The 17,813-nt window shown below is 40.9% G+C and overlaps 1 protein-coding gene across 1 annotated transcript; it reads right to left on the bottom strand.

Moving 5' to 3' along the window:
* Nucleotides 1-482: 482 nt before the first annotated feature.
* On the bottom strand, nt 483-11,320 carry LOC124141848 (beta-1,4-mannosyltransferase egh-like). Its single transcript, XM_046510002.2, has 2 exons — nt 11,264-11,320; nt 483-5,933 (listed from the first exon to the last, which is right to left on the bottom strand). The coding sequence occupies exons 1-2, from the start codon at nt 11,283-11,285 to the stop codon at nt 4,534-4,536; spliced, it is 1,422 nt and encodes a 473-aa protein (XP_046365958.1). The 5' UTR covers nt 11,286-11,320; the 3' UTR covers nt 483-4,533.
* Nucleotides 11,321-17,813: the final 6,493 nt, after the last annotated feature.

Below are 17,813 nucleotides of genomic sequence, written 5' to 3' on the forward strand. Positions count from 1 at the left end.
ATTGATATCATGAGCATCGATCCACGCAATTGGGATCGATGACATGCATCAAACCAAGTCAGCGAGCCTGACCACCAGATCCCGTTAGTCGCCTCTTACAACAAGCATAGTCGCCTTTTACAGCAAGCATGGGTTGCTGAAGACCTATTCTACCCCAAATCTTCACGGGTCTTTGGTTTGTATGTGTGCCTATATATAGTAATGCAAATATATGTCTCTGGTAAATTGGCAATTCACTCCTGTCATTCCAACTATTTCCACTTCTGTATTCCATATCTGTATTGGGATGTTTAGTAAGAATGAATGCACAATAACCCTTGCTTGTTTTAAGAGGTGTCTAAGTGGATCAGACTGCCAGAGTCCGGTGACAATCTTGGTGCTCATGGTATCGACCAGAGTATGGTCCAGGCTCAGATTATGGACGGACCACTGTGACACAGGTGGAACTGCAGTTGTGAACAAACAATAGTATCTCTATGAAGGATGTGGGTGGTATCTAGCTTTATAAGTAGGACGCAGAAATATATGAAACATTATCTTGAATAACAAACTGTAATGTGCACCTATGAGAAGAGGAAAAAGGAGTGTCAGGTATTGTATAAAAACTGTTTGTCACTACAATCCTGATTAAAAATAGTGACATATGTTTCAGTCATTCATCGTGACTCCTAGGCCTTTTCCATCCACATTAAGCTGAAATATTTTTCAAAGCAACATAAAACCAAACTCCCAGACGCTAAAGTGGGAACATCTTACACCTACCTCACTTTAGGGCTTTCAATCAATATCAATGATTACTCTTAGATAATCATTAAACAATAGGAGCAGACATTTGGTTACAGAGGCCAAAGTAATACTTCCCATCATTATACAACAGGGGCAGACATTTGGTTACAGAGGCCAAAGTAATACTTCCCATCATTATACAACAGGGGCAGACATTTGGTGACAGAGGCCAAAGTAATACTTCCCATCATTCTACAACAGGGGCAGACATTTGGTGACAGACAGCCAAAGTAATACTTCCCATCATTCTACAACAGGGGCAGACATTTGGTGACAGACAGCCAAAGTAATACTTCCCATCATTCTACAACAGGGGCAGACATTTGGTGACAGACAGCCAAAGTAATACTTCCCATCATTCTACAATAGGAGCAGACATTTGGTTACAGAGGCCAAAGTAATACTTCCCATCATTATACAACAGGGGCAGACATTTGGTTACAGAGGCCAAAGTAATACTTCCCATCATTCTACAACAGGGGCAGACATTTGGTTACAGAGGCCAAATTAATACTTCCCATCATTCTACAACAGGGGCAGACATTTGGTTACAGAGGCCAAAGTAATACTTCCCATCATTCAACAACAGGGGCAGACATTTGGTGACAGACAGCCAAAGTAATACTTCCCATCATTATACAACAGGGGCAGACATTTGGTTACAGAGGCCAAAGTGATACTTCCCATCATTATACAACAGGGGCAGACATTTGGTTACAGAGGCCAAAGTAATACTTCCCATCATTATACAACAGGGGCAGACATTTGGTTACAGAGGCCAAAGTAATACTTCCCATCATTCTACAACAGGGGCAGACATTTGGTGACAGAGGCCAAAGTAATACTTCCCATCATTATACAACAGGGGCAGACATTTGGTGACAGAGGCCAAAGTAATACTTCCCATCATTATACAACAGGGGCAGACATTTGGTGACAGAGGCCAAAGTAATACTTCCCATCATTATACAACAGGGGCAGACATTTGGTTACAGAGGCCAAAGTAATACTTCCCATCATTATACAACAGGGGCAGACATTTGGTTACAGAGGCCAAAGTAATACTTCCCATCATTATACAACAGGGGCAGACATTTGGTGACAGAGGCCAAAGTAATACTTCCCATCATTATACAACAGGGGCAGACATTTGGTGACAGAGGCCAAAGTAATACTTCCCATCATTATACAACAGGGGCAGACATTTGGTTACAGAGGCCAAAGTAATACTTCCCATCATTATACAACAGGGGCAGACATTTGGTGACAGAGGCCAAAGTAATACTTCCCATCATTATACAACAGGGGCAGACATTTGGTGACAGAGGCCAAAGTAATACTTCCCATCATTATACAACAGGGGCAGACATTTGGTGACAGAGGCCAAAGTAATACTTCCCATCATTATACAACAGGGGCAGACATTTGGTTACAGAGGCCAAAGTAATACTTCCCATCATTATACAACAGGGGCAGACATTTGGTGACAGAGGCCAAAGTAATACTTCCCATCATTATACAACAGGGGCAGACATTTGGTGACAGAGGCCAAAGTAATACTTCCCATCATTATACAACAGGGGCAGACATTTGGTGACAGAGGCCAAAGTAATACTTCCCATCATTATACAACAGGGGCAGACATTTGGTTACAGAGGCCAAAGTAATACTTCCCATCATTATACAACAGGGGCAGACATTTGGTTACAGAGGCCAAAGTAATACTTCCCATCATTATACAACAGGGGCAGACATTTGGTGACAGAGGCCAAAGTAATACTTCCCATCATTATACAACAGGGGCAGACATTTGGTGACAGAGGCCAAAGTAATACTTCCCATCATTATACAACAGGGGCAGACATTTGGTGACAGAGGCCAAAGTAATACTTCCCATCATTATACAACAGGGGCAGACATTTGGTTACAGAGGCCAAAGTAATACTTCCCATCATTATACAACAGGGGCAGACATTTGGTTACAGAGGCCAAAGTAATACTTCCCATCATTATACAACAGGGGCAGACATTTGGTTACAGAGGCCAAAGTAATACTTCCCATCATTATACAACAGGGGCAGACATTTGGTGACAGAGGCCAAAGTAATACTTCCCATCATTATACAACAGGGGCAGACATTTGGTTACAGAGGCCAAAGTAATACTTCCCATCATTATACAACAGGGGCAGACATTTGGTTACAGAGGCCAAAGTAATACTTCCCATCATTATACAACAGGGGCAGACATTTGGTGACAGAGGCCAAAGTAATACTTCCCATCATTATACAACAGGGGCAGACATTTGGTTACAGAGGCCAAAGTAATACTTCCCATCATTATACAACAGGGGCAGACATTTGGTTACAGAGGCCAAAGTAATACTTCCCATCATTATACAACAGGGGCAGACATTTGGTGACAGAGGCCAAAGTAATACTTCCCATCATTATACAACAGGGGCAGACATTTGGTGACAGAGGCCAAAGTAATACTTCCCATCATTATACAACAGGGGCAGACATTTGGTTACAGAGGCCAAAGTAATACTTCCCATCATTCTACAACAGGGGCAGACATTTGGTGACAGAGGCCAAAGTAATACTTCCCATCATTATACAACAGGGGCAGACATTTGGTTACAGAGGCCAAAGTAATACTTCCCATCATTATACAACAGGGGCAGACAGCCCAAGTGACACTTAGCAAACATTCAAAATCCACTACCGACAATAATGACTGAACCATAATTTCTTGTTTTACTGATATCTATTTGTTTTATAAGTTGATTGAGGTTTTGTGTATTTACGGTTTTACTGTGGGTGTATATAAATTCGTAAACCAAACGAATTCGTACCCCTAGAAATGAGCAATTCCTTTTGGGCTCCTTGATCCTGGTAGCAGTCGAGATGGAGATTGGATATGTATATTTAACAATAATACTAGGTGAAGGTACATAAAGTGATGATGATTTTCATTCAATAACTTTGAATGATGCAATTATGCATTAGGTACGTTTATGCAATATACACAATAGTCCAGCTTTATGTGGGTGTCTTAATGCAATGATTGCGAGGTGATAAATCTGTTTCCTGAAATATCAATAGCCTCTGTTTTGTCCTCTATTCCTATGCGATGAATGAACTGCTCCACCGTGACATCACACAACACATTATAGCAAGAGAATCGCGATAAACATAGCCGTCTGAAAAGTGTGGTTGGAAACCTATCCAACGATAATACTGTCTAAACAAGGCAATTTTAGATTTGTTTGATTGTTGTTTAATGCCGTCACACTCAGCAATATTCCAGCTATATGAGTCTTGACCAGACAATCCAGTAATTGACATCATGAGCATCGATCCACGCAATTAAGAATACAATTACAAGCATCAACCATCAAGTCAGCGAGTCTGACCACCCGATCCCGTTAGTCGCCCCTTACGACATGCATGGGTTGCTGGAGACATTTAGCGTTTCGAAGTTTCCAGCTTTAGGGGTACAAATTCGTTTGGGTTAGGAAATTACTATCTGAGCCATTAAGTGAGGGCATATTTTACTGTTCCACTGTCCCATTAAAGCAGATTTGCCATAGTTTTCCAGATGTTTGTTTGGAATAGATCTGACTACAGGTGTGACTAAAACCGTTATCACCTGCCTCAAATTACACGTCTATGCATCAAATACCCGAGACAGACGCTCATATCAGCCGTCTTAGAATACACTGTCATTACAACTGCAAAACAATTACACCGTGATAGTTCTCTCTGAATCTTTCTTTACAATGTGGAATTCCCTCCCTTGTTTTGACACGGCTGCTAGAATTACTCCCATGCTTTCCAATATCAGAGATATGGGCGCGATACCTACTGCTAAAGTACATAACAGTATAAATCTGAATAACCCATGAGTTCGGATGGTGAATGACTTAATAGCCCCAAACATGAATAGAAATATGGCAACGCCTCCTGAAAATGCACTTAGCGTATTGACCACTGGATGTACTGACAAGGGGCACATCGGAACAAGAAGAATATTCAGTGACGTCACTGGCATGAAAGCCCACGCCAACACCATGACACCGATCCCGAGTTTGTATCTTATAGGAATCTGTTTGCTTAGGAACGCGAGGGATACGCCTTGAATCCATCGCTTCCGCTGTTGAATAAAATCCATGACTGAAAACGTAGACTTTTCCCACATTTCACCTTCTACGTATCCAAATTTGTACCCTTCCTTCCACGCCATGAGGGCAAAGAAACAGTCTTCAGCTAGGCTTCCTTCTGGACCAAAGTCAAAAGAAACCTTTTTCTCAGCGCTGGCATTCGCTACAATAAACGAACCCTTCCAGCTGAAAACAGGTTTGTGTAGCTGGCCAAGGGTGAATCTCAAATTGCCATAATCTCCACCCACTCGGATTAGATCGGCTAAAGTCGTAATCCAACATACGACCGAATCGCTTGCGTATGTGATAACTCCTTGTCCAAACTCATACTCCCCTGAACGGATAAAGTTCAACACTCCTGCGAGTGAAGACTCAGTGAGCAGAGTCTCCTCGTCTAAATGGACTATCCAATCACTCTCTTTCAAAACAGTGACGTCATCTTCTAGCGAGTACTGCAATGCACGTGCTTTGAATAAACTCTCCCGTGATGTCTTGTACCACTTTGGCACAAGCAGTTCTCTCACGTTCAGTAATCCAGTGATGGATATTGGGTTATCCGTCACAACTTCAAAGGTATAATTCTGCAGTCCTGCCTTTGAACACAGTTCGATATTTCTTCTGAGGTTTCTCTTCACTAAATCTGGGTACGTGCCTCGTGTGACCACCCGGAAGCATATTGACCCGTGTGTCAGTGACGTCACAACCCTGGAAGGAACAGGATATGTGTTGCAAAATATTATCCCGAAGAAGTTACTTAGCATTATTGGTAGCGGAATCAATGTCAGGGTCCGTAGAATATACAAAAGTATTGTTGGTACCTTGCCATACTGTGAATATGGGTCAACATTATTCAGGGGTGTCCTTGTGAAGGGGAGAGCACCCGATGCCGAAAACACGATGAACAGAATAATAAGGAGTAGAGCCAGTGTGAGAAAGTGTTTCAGCCGACTTTTCGTTGTCTTCATCCAGGATTCCAAAGAATCTGCAAAAAATAAGTGACAGGTTTTTTGTTTATTTGTTTGTTTGTTTAACTCCGCACATAGCATTATTCCAGCTATATGACGGCGGCCTGTAAATAGTCGATTCTAGACCAGACAATGACGTCATGAGCATTAATCCACGCAATTGCGATATCTGACACCAATGAACAACAGCAAGCTTGACCACCCGATCCCTTAGTCGCCTCTTACGACAAGCATGGTTAAAATGTTAACCTAGATCTTCACGGGTTGATAAGTGTAAGCGATAGAGAATACATGCATGGAGGAAGGTTATTTTGTGCATACAAAACGAAAAACTTAAAATGCAATCTTAGTGACATACACCATCTGTAAAACTTTGCATTTGTACGTCATTGTTTGTTGTTTAACGCTGCAGTCAGGAACATTCCAGCCATGTGATGGCGATATGCAAAGTATCAAGCCTGGACCAGACAAACCAGTGATTGATAGTATGAGCAATGGCCCACGACGTCTGTCTAAACTGACATGCAATTAAGCAACTCACATGACCTGACTCGCCTCTTACGATAAGCTTGATTGCTGAGGACCTATTCTAACCCCTATTTGGTTGTATATGAGCTTGCATAGTAAAACTCCGTTTGTCCAGAAACCCTACCTCCAAGGCGATTAGTGGTAGACAACATTCAAACTGTCGGATGATACTGTAACAGCGGGTCTCACCTACTGTAACCACTGTACCTAGTTTACAGTTAGCTGTCACAAGCATGGACGTACTGGCACCACACTGAGACAAAAGTCGAGTGAATACTAGGTTTTGGTATTGGAGGTTTAAAATCTATCACAATATTTAACAATGCACAATGCCGTATTGCGATACGCATCACGATATATTGTATAATTCTAAATTTTGAATTTAGAAGCAATTTGAAACACAAGTGTATGAATTAAAGTTCATAAATGAAACAAAAACAAGTTGCTGGTACAACGTAATGTTTACCGTATTTTCTTGTGTATAATGCGCAATTAATTTGTGCATCATACAAGTTATAATGAGTTGTAATGTTTTTTCCCTAACCGTGACATACCACCTGAAATAGCATGTCATAAATCTGTACTGAAGTACGCAATTTACTCATGTAATTACACTGTCTGGTTATAAAAAGGGTTCGTTGTATATCTGGACAAAACCCATGAAGATCCGGGTTAGAATAGGTCTTCAGCAACCCATGCTTGCCGCAAAAGGCGACTATGCTTGTCGTAAGAGGCGACTAACAGGATCAGGTGGTCAGACTCGCTAACTTTGTTTATGCATGTCATCGTATCCCAATTACGTGGATCAATGCTCATGATGTCAATCACTGGATTGTCTGGTCCAGATTCGATTATTTACAGACCACCATCATATAGCTGGAATATTGTTGAGTTCGGCGTTAAACAACAACCAAACAAATTATGTCTGTAATTTATTTTATTAATTTTATTAGAAATTTCATTTAATATTGTTGGTGAAGTGTGTGTGGTGATCGGTAGATCACACAACTCACCGTTATTTATTGCTAACTTAATCAGTCACAGCGGCCAGAAGATTAGTAAATATCCCTTGATAATGAGTATATCACACTACTTCAACCACACTAAAAATGTGTCAATATGTAAACACATACAAGACATGTTCAGGAATGTGTTTCAATTCAAAACGTATTGAGAATTTAAATACCTTTAAACATGTTTAATAATGATGTGAATTTTCATAAAGCTATAAGTCAAATATGGATGAGACGTATATTATATTGAAATTAGATGTGCACATCAGATTCACGGGTACTTGCATAATACATATATACCACCAGGACTTACAACGAACTTGGCACAATATTAACATAAAGATGTACAAAATTTAAATAATCCATGCGAACAGTGGTGATAATGAAAGTATATTTGATCACTACTTAGCCTTTTTTAGTTAGTGATGAGAGGCCTCAAAGTATAATAATATACTAACTTATTAGTTAAGTCTGCTAAAATGTTAGTGGAAAGTGAATTTCACTAAGTTAGCAAACTTTACAATCTATTTCTCTGTAGTGCATTGTAACTCGTCTACCCCGTACAATGATGGAGTGAGCAGTAAGTAAAGCTTATTGATGCTCCATATATTCGATTGTTTAGTTCTAGTTATAGAATTGTTCCCTAATCACACAAATTTAATATTGAAAAAAGTTCTTTTATTCATTATAAGTTTAAAAGTCAGTCAAAATCTGTTGAACATCTTTTGGAAACTAGCACATTTCTATCTGGCTAAATTTAGACTTGGAATACAGATCTTAGAGTGACATTGGTTAACTTTGAAGGAATTTGATATTTACAAAGTCCCCAATTAAAAACCAGGGACTTTGTAAATATCAAATTCCTTCAAAGTTAACCAATGTCACTCTAAAATTAGCTTTAGTATTGTATGTGCTTGTTTTGTTGTGTTGCATGTGGTGGGCTTACTGTGTTGTGTTGCATGTGTTGTACTTGAAATGTTGTGTTTGTTGTGTTGTACTTGCTAAGATGTGTTTGCTGTGTTGTACATGCTGTATTGTTTGCTGTGTTGCGTTTGCTGTATTGTGTTTGCTGTGTTGTACATGCTGTATTGTTTGCTGTGCTGTACTTGCTATGTTGTGTTTGCTGTGTTGTACTTGCTGCGTTGCGTTTGCTGTGTTGTGTTTGCTCTTATACTTGCTGCATTGTGTTTGCTGTGTTGTACTGTACTTGCTATGTTGTGTTTGCTGTGTTGTACTGTACTTGCTATGTTGTGTTTGCTGTGTTGTACTTGCTGTGCTGTGTTTGCTGTGTTGTACTGTACTTGCTATGTTGTGTTTGCTGTGTTGTACTTGCTGTGTTGTGTTTGCTGCGTTGTACTTCCTGCGTTGTTTGCGGTGTTGTGTTTGCTGCGTTGTACTTGCTGTGCTGTGTTTGCTGTGTTGTACTTGCTGTGCTGTGTTTGCTGTGTTATACTTGCTTGTTGTGTTTGCTGTTATACTTGCTGTGTTGTACTTGCTGTGTTGTACTTGCTGTGTTATACTTGCTGTGTTGTGTTTGCTGTGTTGTACTTGCTGTGTTGTACTTTCTGTGTTATACTTGCTGTGTTACACTTGCTGTGTTGTACTTGCTGTGTTGTGCTTGCTATGTTGTGTTTGCTATGTTATACTTGCTGTGTTATACTTGCTGTGTTGTTATGCTGTGTTGTACATGCTGTGTTGTACTTGCTATGTTGTGTTTGCTGTGCTGTGTTTGCTATGTTGTACTTGCTGTGTTATACTTGCTGTGTTGTAATTGCTGTGTTGTACTTGCTGTGTTGTACTTGCTGTGTTGTGTTTGCTATGTTGTACTTGCTATGTTTTACTTGCTGTGTTGTACTTGCTGTGTTGTAATTGCTGTGTTGTACTTGCTGTGTTATACTTGCTGTTGTGTACGTGCTATGTTGTACTTGCTGTGTTGTGTTTTGCTGTCTTGTACTGTACTTGCTATGTTCTGTTTGCTGTGCTGTACTTGCTATGTTGTGTTCCCTGTGTTGTACTTGAAATGTTGTGTTTGCGAGGTTCTGTTTGCCATGTTGTATTTGCTGTGCTGTACTTGCTGTGTTGTAATTGCTGTGTTGTACTTGCTGTGTTGTACTTGCTGTGTTGTGTTTGCTATGTTGTACTTGCTATGTTTTACTTGCTGTGTTGTACTTGCTGTGTTGTACTTGCTGTGTTATACTTGCTGTTGTGTACGTGCTATGTTGTACTTGCTGTGTTGTGTTTTGCTGTCTTGTACTGTACTTGCTATGTTCTGTTTGCTGTGCTGTACTTGCTATGTTGTGTTCCCTGTGTTGTACTTGAAATGTTGTGTTTGCGAGGTTCTGTTTGCCATGTTGTATTTGCTGTGTTATACTTGCTGTGTTGTAATTGCTGTGTTGTACTTGCTGTGTTGTACTTGCTGTGTTGTGTTTGCTATGTTGTACTTGCTATGTTTTACTTGCTGTGTTGTACTTGCTGTGTTATACTTGCTGTGTTGTAATTGCTGTGTTGTACTTGCTGTGTTGTGTTTGCTATGTTGTACTTGCTATGTTTTACTTGCTGTGTTGTACTTGCTGTGTTGTACTTGCTGTGTTATACTTGCTGTTGTGTACGTGCTATGTTGTACTTGCTGTGTTGTGTTTTTCTGTCTTGTTCTGTACTTGCTATGTTCTGTTTGCTGTGCTGTACTTGCTATGTTGTGTTCCCTGTGTTGTACTTTAAATGTTGTGTTTGCGAGGTTCTGTTTGCCATGTTGTATTTGCTGTGCTGTACTTGCTATGTTGTGTTCACTGTGTTGTACTTGAAATGTTGTGTTTGCTATGTCCCTTCAAAACAAAATCATGGCAGGGTTGGGCAGTCTCATCCATTGTTACCCAGCTTCCATTACCCAACTCCCCTGGGAGCATTATGTGAAGCTCGTTGCTTGTGAACCAAATAAGACAAGCTCACATCGTGTAGTTCTGATCTCACGATGTCACGATTACCGCCTTGATGATGATCTGTGTAGAAAAAAGGGCCCAAACAGTGAATAGTTATGAAAAAGATCTGATCCTTGGTCCTTGTTTGCCGATGAAAATGTATGAGAAATGCACTTTTACATGAAAATTCTTTGAAATACGTGTACGGGAGATCTGTCATGGTCTTTTGCTACTAAACGTACTTCGGATAGAATGATGTCATTGATAAAGACTGCTACTGTATGCGTTTGACAGGGCGAAGGTTACATATCTCCACGTCACATGTTTTCGAGCCCCCAAGCAATAGGTAGATCTAATCAAGGTAGACGCTTCAACACCCGCTGAGGACATCAAAGTGTTGGCTACTAGTCGCTGACTTTATGTTAAGAATCAAGCTACAAGAGGTAAGATATTCAATATGTTATGAAAACATACCTCAAAATTATTTTTTTTACTAAAACACATTAGTAGGCCTTATGGATGGGGCTCGAAGTCATGTGACGGTAACAAGATGGCGCCTTATCACCTTGGCGAGGCATTATCACTATAAAATTAACAAATCATGGTCAAATCATGTTAACAGAAATAAATGTTCTCAAATGTAAGACTTAATTTGAGTATATTGGGATTGTTATTAGACACGAAATCAGAAATTCTTCTTAGGGGCTCGAAAACCTATAACACGGGGGAATATTTAGCCTTTCCGGGCCTGAAGCCTTCCACTAGTAAGATTCCCTGACGGTGGCGGAACAGCGTATCTTGATATCTAGTTAGGTCTTATATAAGAGGTTTAGTCACAGATTGATGTGTACCCATGTATTCCTTTTCTTGTAATTTTCGGTCTGTACTTACATTTTCTATTTTTCGTTGTCATGTTTCAATGCGATTAGTCGTCACCTTGACCTTCGGTAGAACAGGGGAAGTAACCCAGAATGGAGAACTATAGTTAGAGAGTTCAATGCGTACATAAAGACGATCGCCAAGCTTTAACAACAATTAAGAGTAAAACCACAGGAATAGGACATAGCGCTGGCGTTCTTCTTGTATTGAATCTGTGTCAGGCTGCCAGTGATGAGATGCGGATGTAAGACCAACTATATATATGTATAATATAAAAAATAATCAGCATCCTGTGCCTGTGTTTGGACGCTCCGGGGGCAGTGGTTCGTTAATAAGGCAGAGGCACCAAGTCGATTTACCATTTTCTGACAGAATGTGTAAATGTTGTGTATATAGGTGATAGCCTGGGCTGATCATTGAATCAGAACTGGTCACTAGATCATGCACAAAGTGTTCTGGGGGCGGTCGGGTAGACGTGGTTAAAGCGTTAATTAGCTCGTCACGCCGAAGACCCGGGTTCGATTCACGACAAGGGTACAATGTGTGAAGCCCATGTCTGGTGTTCCCCGCCGTGATATTGCTAGAATATTGCTAAAAGCGGCGTAAAACCATACCCACTCATTCAAGGTGTTCTTAAAAATAAGATGATATGTGGTTAAAAATAAATTGTTGGGTTCCTCCCATCTGTAAAACATAAAAGTTCATTAGGCGGACGGGGATCGAACCCACGACCTTCCGCTCTCCGGGCAGATGCGGTTGGTTGGTTGGTTGGTTTGTTGTTTAACGCCGCACTCAGCAATAATCCAGCTATATGACGGCGGTCTGTAAATAATCGAGTCTGAACCAGACAATCCATGCAGTGATTAATGTCATGAGCATCGATCCACGCAATTTGGATCGATGACATGCATCAACCAAGTCAGCGAGCCTGACCACCCGATCCCGTTAGTCGCCTTTTACGACAAGCATAGTCACCTTTTACGGCATGCATGGGTTGCTGAAGACCTATTCTACCCCGGGTCTTCACGGGTCCGGGCAGATGCGGTATCCACTGTCCTCAAGGAGGCCATGACACAACATAGAATCAAGTTATTTGAGAAGACTCGCGACTTGAAAACATAGAGAAAATCAAAGCGACAGGGCGGTATAATGGCAGGATTCACATATCTGCACTATTTTAATACTTGGCCACAAACGTGTGACAATGGCATCCCAAAATATAAGTATATTGAAAGGCTCATTAAAGTTGTTCTGACCAAACATAGATATCCATTCACATAACTCTGAAATCTGCACAAAAAGTGTGGCCCTTCTCCAGAGAAAACGGGGCATTTTGTAGACCACGCCTAACTAATTTGCGTAAGTTAAATGGTATACACGTGTAGTTTTATTCACTGATGATTTAACTTCTGTTCATATATTTGCTACTGATTTCAGAGACAACCTTTTTATTATAATGTATATGTAAAGTAACTTGTTACATATACCAAAGGAGAAAAAAAGGGTTGACATGTTTCATGGACATCGTGGACAGTTTCACAATATATCAGTTTGTCCGGCTCATAAACCAAAAGGGTAAGACACGTACGTTCTTCCTTTCTGTTTAAAATTATTTTGTAGAGAAACCGTTATTCAAAATTACATGGCAAGAGTGAAAAGGTGCACATACTTTTTTTACGTAATTGTGTAAGTTACATGGGAACTTTGGCTCAGTATCAAAATACTCCACATATGTGAACAGCCAGAATAAACCATTCGTGTCACTGAGTATGAATCAGACCTCAGAAAATAAAACTGACACGTGCTAAATTAAAAAATCTGAGTCGTATTCTACTTTGCTTGATATTTAAAACTCACAACTGTTCATTAACATATACTCTTTAAAAAAAGAAACGCAAAGCCAGATTTGTGTGAGGTAGGAAAACACGAGGAACCGTTCAAGATATTGAGCCAAAAAGTTGTGAAGAGAACACTTGTTGATCGTAGTCATCTCAGTTATCGGTACATAGGAAAAGACCAAGGTGAAGGTTAGCTACCATCAATAACGCGTATTTCCCCCGTTGAAATCGATAGCGGCTTGGAATCTCCTGTCCATGGAAGAGACGAGTATGCGAATCACATCCTGGAAAATGGTACCCCACTCGGCCTGCAGCGCAAAAGCCAACTGCTGCAACGTCTGGGGTTGTGGTTCACGTCGGCAGAGCCGTCCAACCAATTCATCACACAGTCTCTATATCGGGTTAAAATCCGGGGATCTGGAGGGCCAGGGGAGAACATCAACGTTGTTGTTGTGTAGACAGGCTATTGTGATCCGTGCTGTATGCGGCCTAGCGTTGTCCTGCTGGATTGCATCGTTGATGTATCGTGGAGCAGTACGTAAGATTGTCCTGGATATGGACCAAACCTGTCCTACCATGATGGGAGATAGCCGCCTACATCATAACGCTACCCCCACCAAACCTGTCCATTTCCTGTAAGCAGTTGCGTTCTCCTCGACGTCTGTAGACCCGTGCTCTTTCATCCCCTCGACGGAGGAGAAATCCGGTTATTTGAAATGCGGTTGGGGTGGCTGTGGTCGTCCTTTCACGCAGGTGGCGCAGTCGGATGTATCGATCTTGGACGGTAAAGGTTACTCTTGGTCGTCCCGAACTTGGGCCGATCACGTGCTGACCCAAGCTGCTGAAACCGATCCCATAGCCTTGTGGTGGTGCTGGGCGCTACATTGAAAATTCTGATCAAGATTCCCCTGCCTGCAAAGCGGCCTATGACGTTGTTTCTTTGCACTTCTGTTAATCTTGGCATGTTGTTGAACTGTCACTGTTCGATTGACGCAGATGCCAGGCAATCAAAAACCCTGCACGTTAATACCTCTTATAATGCTGCTGCACGTGCAGTACGTGCAGCTCCATGGCGCTTTTGTGAATGCAATGGGGGCGTTTTTCCGAATCGTACGTGTTTCCCGACTAATGGCTTGCATGTCCATGTTGTGATCATTTTGATCCGGGAAATTTACCACTGACACTATAACACATTAAACCCCGCTAATTTTGCTTTCATGGCCCAAAATATCCGTATTGCGTTTCTTTTTTTGAAGAGTATACTTATATTATAATCATACGTTTGAAGTGCATATGCATCTGATTCGTTAGCAATTATATAAATCCAATCTCAAACATGCACAGTTACTACGAATGGAGAACTCCAGATAACTTTTTGAGCAATTGAGTTTTTACTCTAGGGTTTCTATTTTAATTGGGTTATTACATCTTTCTCCTAGTGTAACTAATATCTTTTTACTCAAATATTCATCACTCTATTGGGTATTTCCCCAAAAGAGTGAACATTATAAGATTTAAAAAAAATGAATTAATGTTTTAGTAGATGTACATAACCATAATAACTGTTCTAAACATATAGGCTTGACTCGGAAAGTAAATTAGCTCGTAATTGTGTTCAGGAAATTAGCTCCTTTGTACGCATGCTGAAAAAGCTTAATTGGATATTCACGCGTGAAGTTTTTTTATACATTTGAGTTTTTCATTTGATACATGCGTTTCTGTACGCAGGTTAATGAAAGTAATTTGGTTTTGAATATTTTTTGGGGTATTTTACGCAAATACTCTGCTTATCTGTAGCTCTGTTACGAATGTATTTGTAGTTATAATATTTGTATTTACATCCCCGCCACGACTACTGATCGTGTGGTGTATCACGTCTTTGTTTTAGCACTATGCTGTATACTAATTGTATATCGTCTGACCTTGTGTTGTTCTGTTCCGATGTCCTATATTTCCCCATGCATCTAGTATAGTCATTAAACAGTTCTGTGTTTGTTTATCGTCACTCAGCCATTAATATTGCAGGAACCACATTAACAGTTTTGTCATTTCCATGTATCCGAAAAAGTTTGATATGCTCTTGTATATACAAGTCCACATTCCAAATATATCCTCGGTCAATTATGTCGCCAAAATGAAACCTGCTTCGCAACTGAATCTGCCATGTGGGTAAGGACATTCTTCAACAAGGAATGACGACTGGGGTATCTCCTGTTAAACAATACATACAATCGTGTACTTACAAAGCTGGCTACAATTCTATAATAAGACTTCTTTACAAGGAACTTCAATCAAAAACGCTCTTGAACAAATTACACACTATGGGTGTTTAACTCGTGACTAAATGGAAAGCATGTGCATTCACTCATGGGGTTCTCTCAATGCCGGCTCTTATTGTTTAAGGTATGGAGGCAGTGTGATAATCTCTAAAACAGCAGCTGGTTGGTTTGTTAAATGCTATAGTCCATATCTTAATTGTACAACGTAATAAGTGAGTGTTGTTTTACGCCGCCAATATTCCATCAATATCACAGCGGGCGATACCAGAAATGGGCTTCACACATTGTACCCGTGTTAGGAATCGAACCCGGTTGTTCGGCGTGACGGCAGTAACGAAACACCGAAATACATATGTACATCAATTTATTTCATAGACACATCCATATACATACACTCTTCAAAAAAGGAAACGCACAGGTAGTCTGTTGTTCACTGAACCTGACTACACAAAAAAGCCGGTATATAAATTGGCACTTGTTATTGTCAAATGTTGGTAGCCAGATATTCGACAAACGGTGCGTCAAACGAAGACATTGTCGATTTGCAGTGTCCTAAACAGCATTGTTTTCACCCATGTTAAAAATGTCATGGAGGAAAACAGTAAAGCAAAATGCATGTTTAAGTTATGGCATTCGTAACTCGTGGTAGTGGCTATAAAAAGGCAAGCATAAGCCAATAATTTGTCATTCAATTGTCAACATTTTTCAAGGTAATTTTTTTGCCGTCGAGATGGAAGAAAACGTGTTTATCGTCGTCAAAATGAGCGTTTTGCCCCCAGTGTGTACGTGAATTCGACAATTTCGGTGGCGGTAGTGTCATGGTATGTGTCTCTGTGTCACCTACACCACGAGATCTGACTTGGTTGTACGTCAACGTCAGAACACGCCGCAGACAATCCCACAACTGGCCAACGCGTTACAAGCAAAACGGCACAGAATTACGCAGGACAGAATTCGTACACTTATCCAGTCAGTGCCGAGGAGATGCAGAGCCGTGATTGCTGCCCGGGGCGGTCACACGAGATACTGAGTTCAGCGCAACGTTGTGTCCTTATGTGACATGACAATGAGCAGTTTTCAATGCCTTTGTACAACAACAGCATGTGACTATCGAGCTCCCAAATTTCATATTTGTCTCTATGATATTAAATTAACTATATCGACTTTATTTGGTGCAATAAATTCACTAAAAATCTAACTGTGCGTTTCTGTTTTTGAAGAGTGTATTACAGTAGTTCACGACGAGGTGAGAGACGGAGTCCGCATACTGGAGTGGACAAGTTTTATGTTGTCAAGTGGACACACGTTTCTCTTCTTAATTTCAAGGTCATGGTCATGGTCAAGTTCATATTTCTTCTTTTTGGTTTTAGTTTGCCACCAGCTTTAATTTGAATAATTGTCATTTCAGTGGCAAAACAAATAAAACATGTTTAAAATAAAATCTTGCGTTTAAATGTAAGGTTTTTTATTTTACGTTCATGGCATTTAACCAACATATATTTTTCTTGCATTTAGTTTTATTACACACCTAGTATGCATTCCTGGTAAATAGTTGGTTGGTTGGTTGTTTAACGCCCCACTCAGCAATATTCCAGCTATATGACGGCGGTCTGTAAATAATAGAGTCTGGACCAGACAATTCAGTTATTAATATCATGCCTATCGATCCACGCAATTGGGGTCGATGACATGCATCAAAACCAAGTCAGCGAGCCTGACCACCCGATCCCGTTAGTCGCCTCTTGGTAAACAGTAGAAACTGGCATGGAATCATCATGGACCTTTATTTTCAAGTTGAACTTCAACTCGGTAACTTGAGACAGTGCGACACGCACTAGAAGGGGGTGATGTAACAACTGAATTAACAATGTCAGTATCGGTTGTGACCACCATTGGTGCCCCGGCGTTGAGACAGACGAGGCAACGGCAACGCATTGAAGACTCCAGATGATTGAAAACAGCCTGTGGGATATTGTTGCAGATGTCAACCAAAGAATGGCCCATCTGAGCAAGCGTTTCCTGTTGCCTCTTGTCCTGTCGTAGGCGTCACCCAATCTCTTCCCATGGTCAGACGTTACGTCCCTGCACAAAGGAAAGAACATGACCTCGAACGATGTCGTCCCGGTAGCGTACGCCATTCAAATTGCCAATAACACTGATGAGTTGTGTTCTCCCCATACCATTATACTTTCACCCCAAAAACGTTCACCCCCAAAACGGACCACGTGGGGGTGACGCAAGCGTTGGCAAAACGTTCTCTTTGACGCCTGTAGACTCTTGCACGGCCATCCGAGCTGTGAAGATGAAACATGGACTCATCTATGATCAGTACACGGGCCCATTCTTGTCTTCAGAACCTCAGACTCTGTCTACATCAAGCTAGGCGTGTCAGACGATGATATGGAGGCAAAAAAACAGCGTATCGCTGGACATCGGGGCCGGGTT

The sequence above is a fragment of the Haliotis rufescens genome, unplaced genomic scaffold (assembly GCF_023055435.1).
Source record: "Haliotis rufescens isolate VD_foot unplaced genomic scaffold, xgHalRufe1.0.p SCAF_7, whole genome shotgun sequence".
Taxonomy (NCBI): Eukaryota; Metazoa; Mollusca; class Gastropoda; order Lepetellida; family Haliotidae; genus Haliotis; species Haliotis rufescens.

Coding starts and splice junctions, on each gene's coding strand:
- LOC124141848 (XM_046510002.2), bottom strand. CDS start 11,285: ATGACAACGAAAAATAGAAAAT. Junction 5,934..11,263: donor GACAACGAAAAATAGAAAAT/GTAAGTACAGAC, acceptor TATTTTTTGCAG/ATTCTTTGGAATCCTGGATG.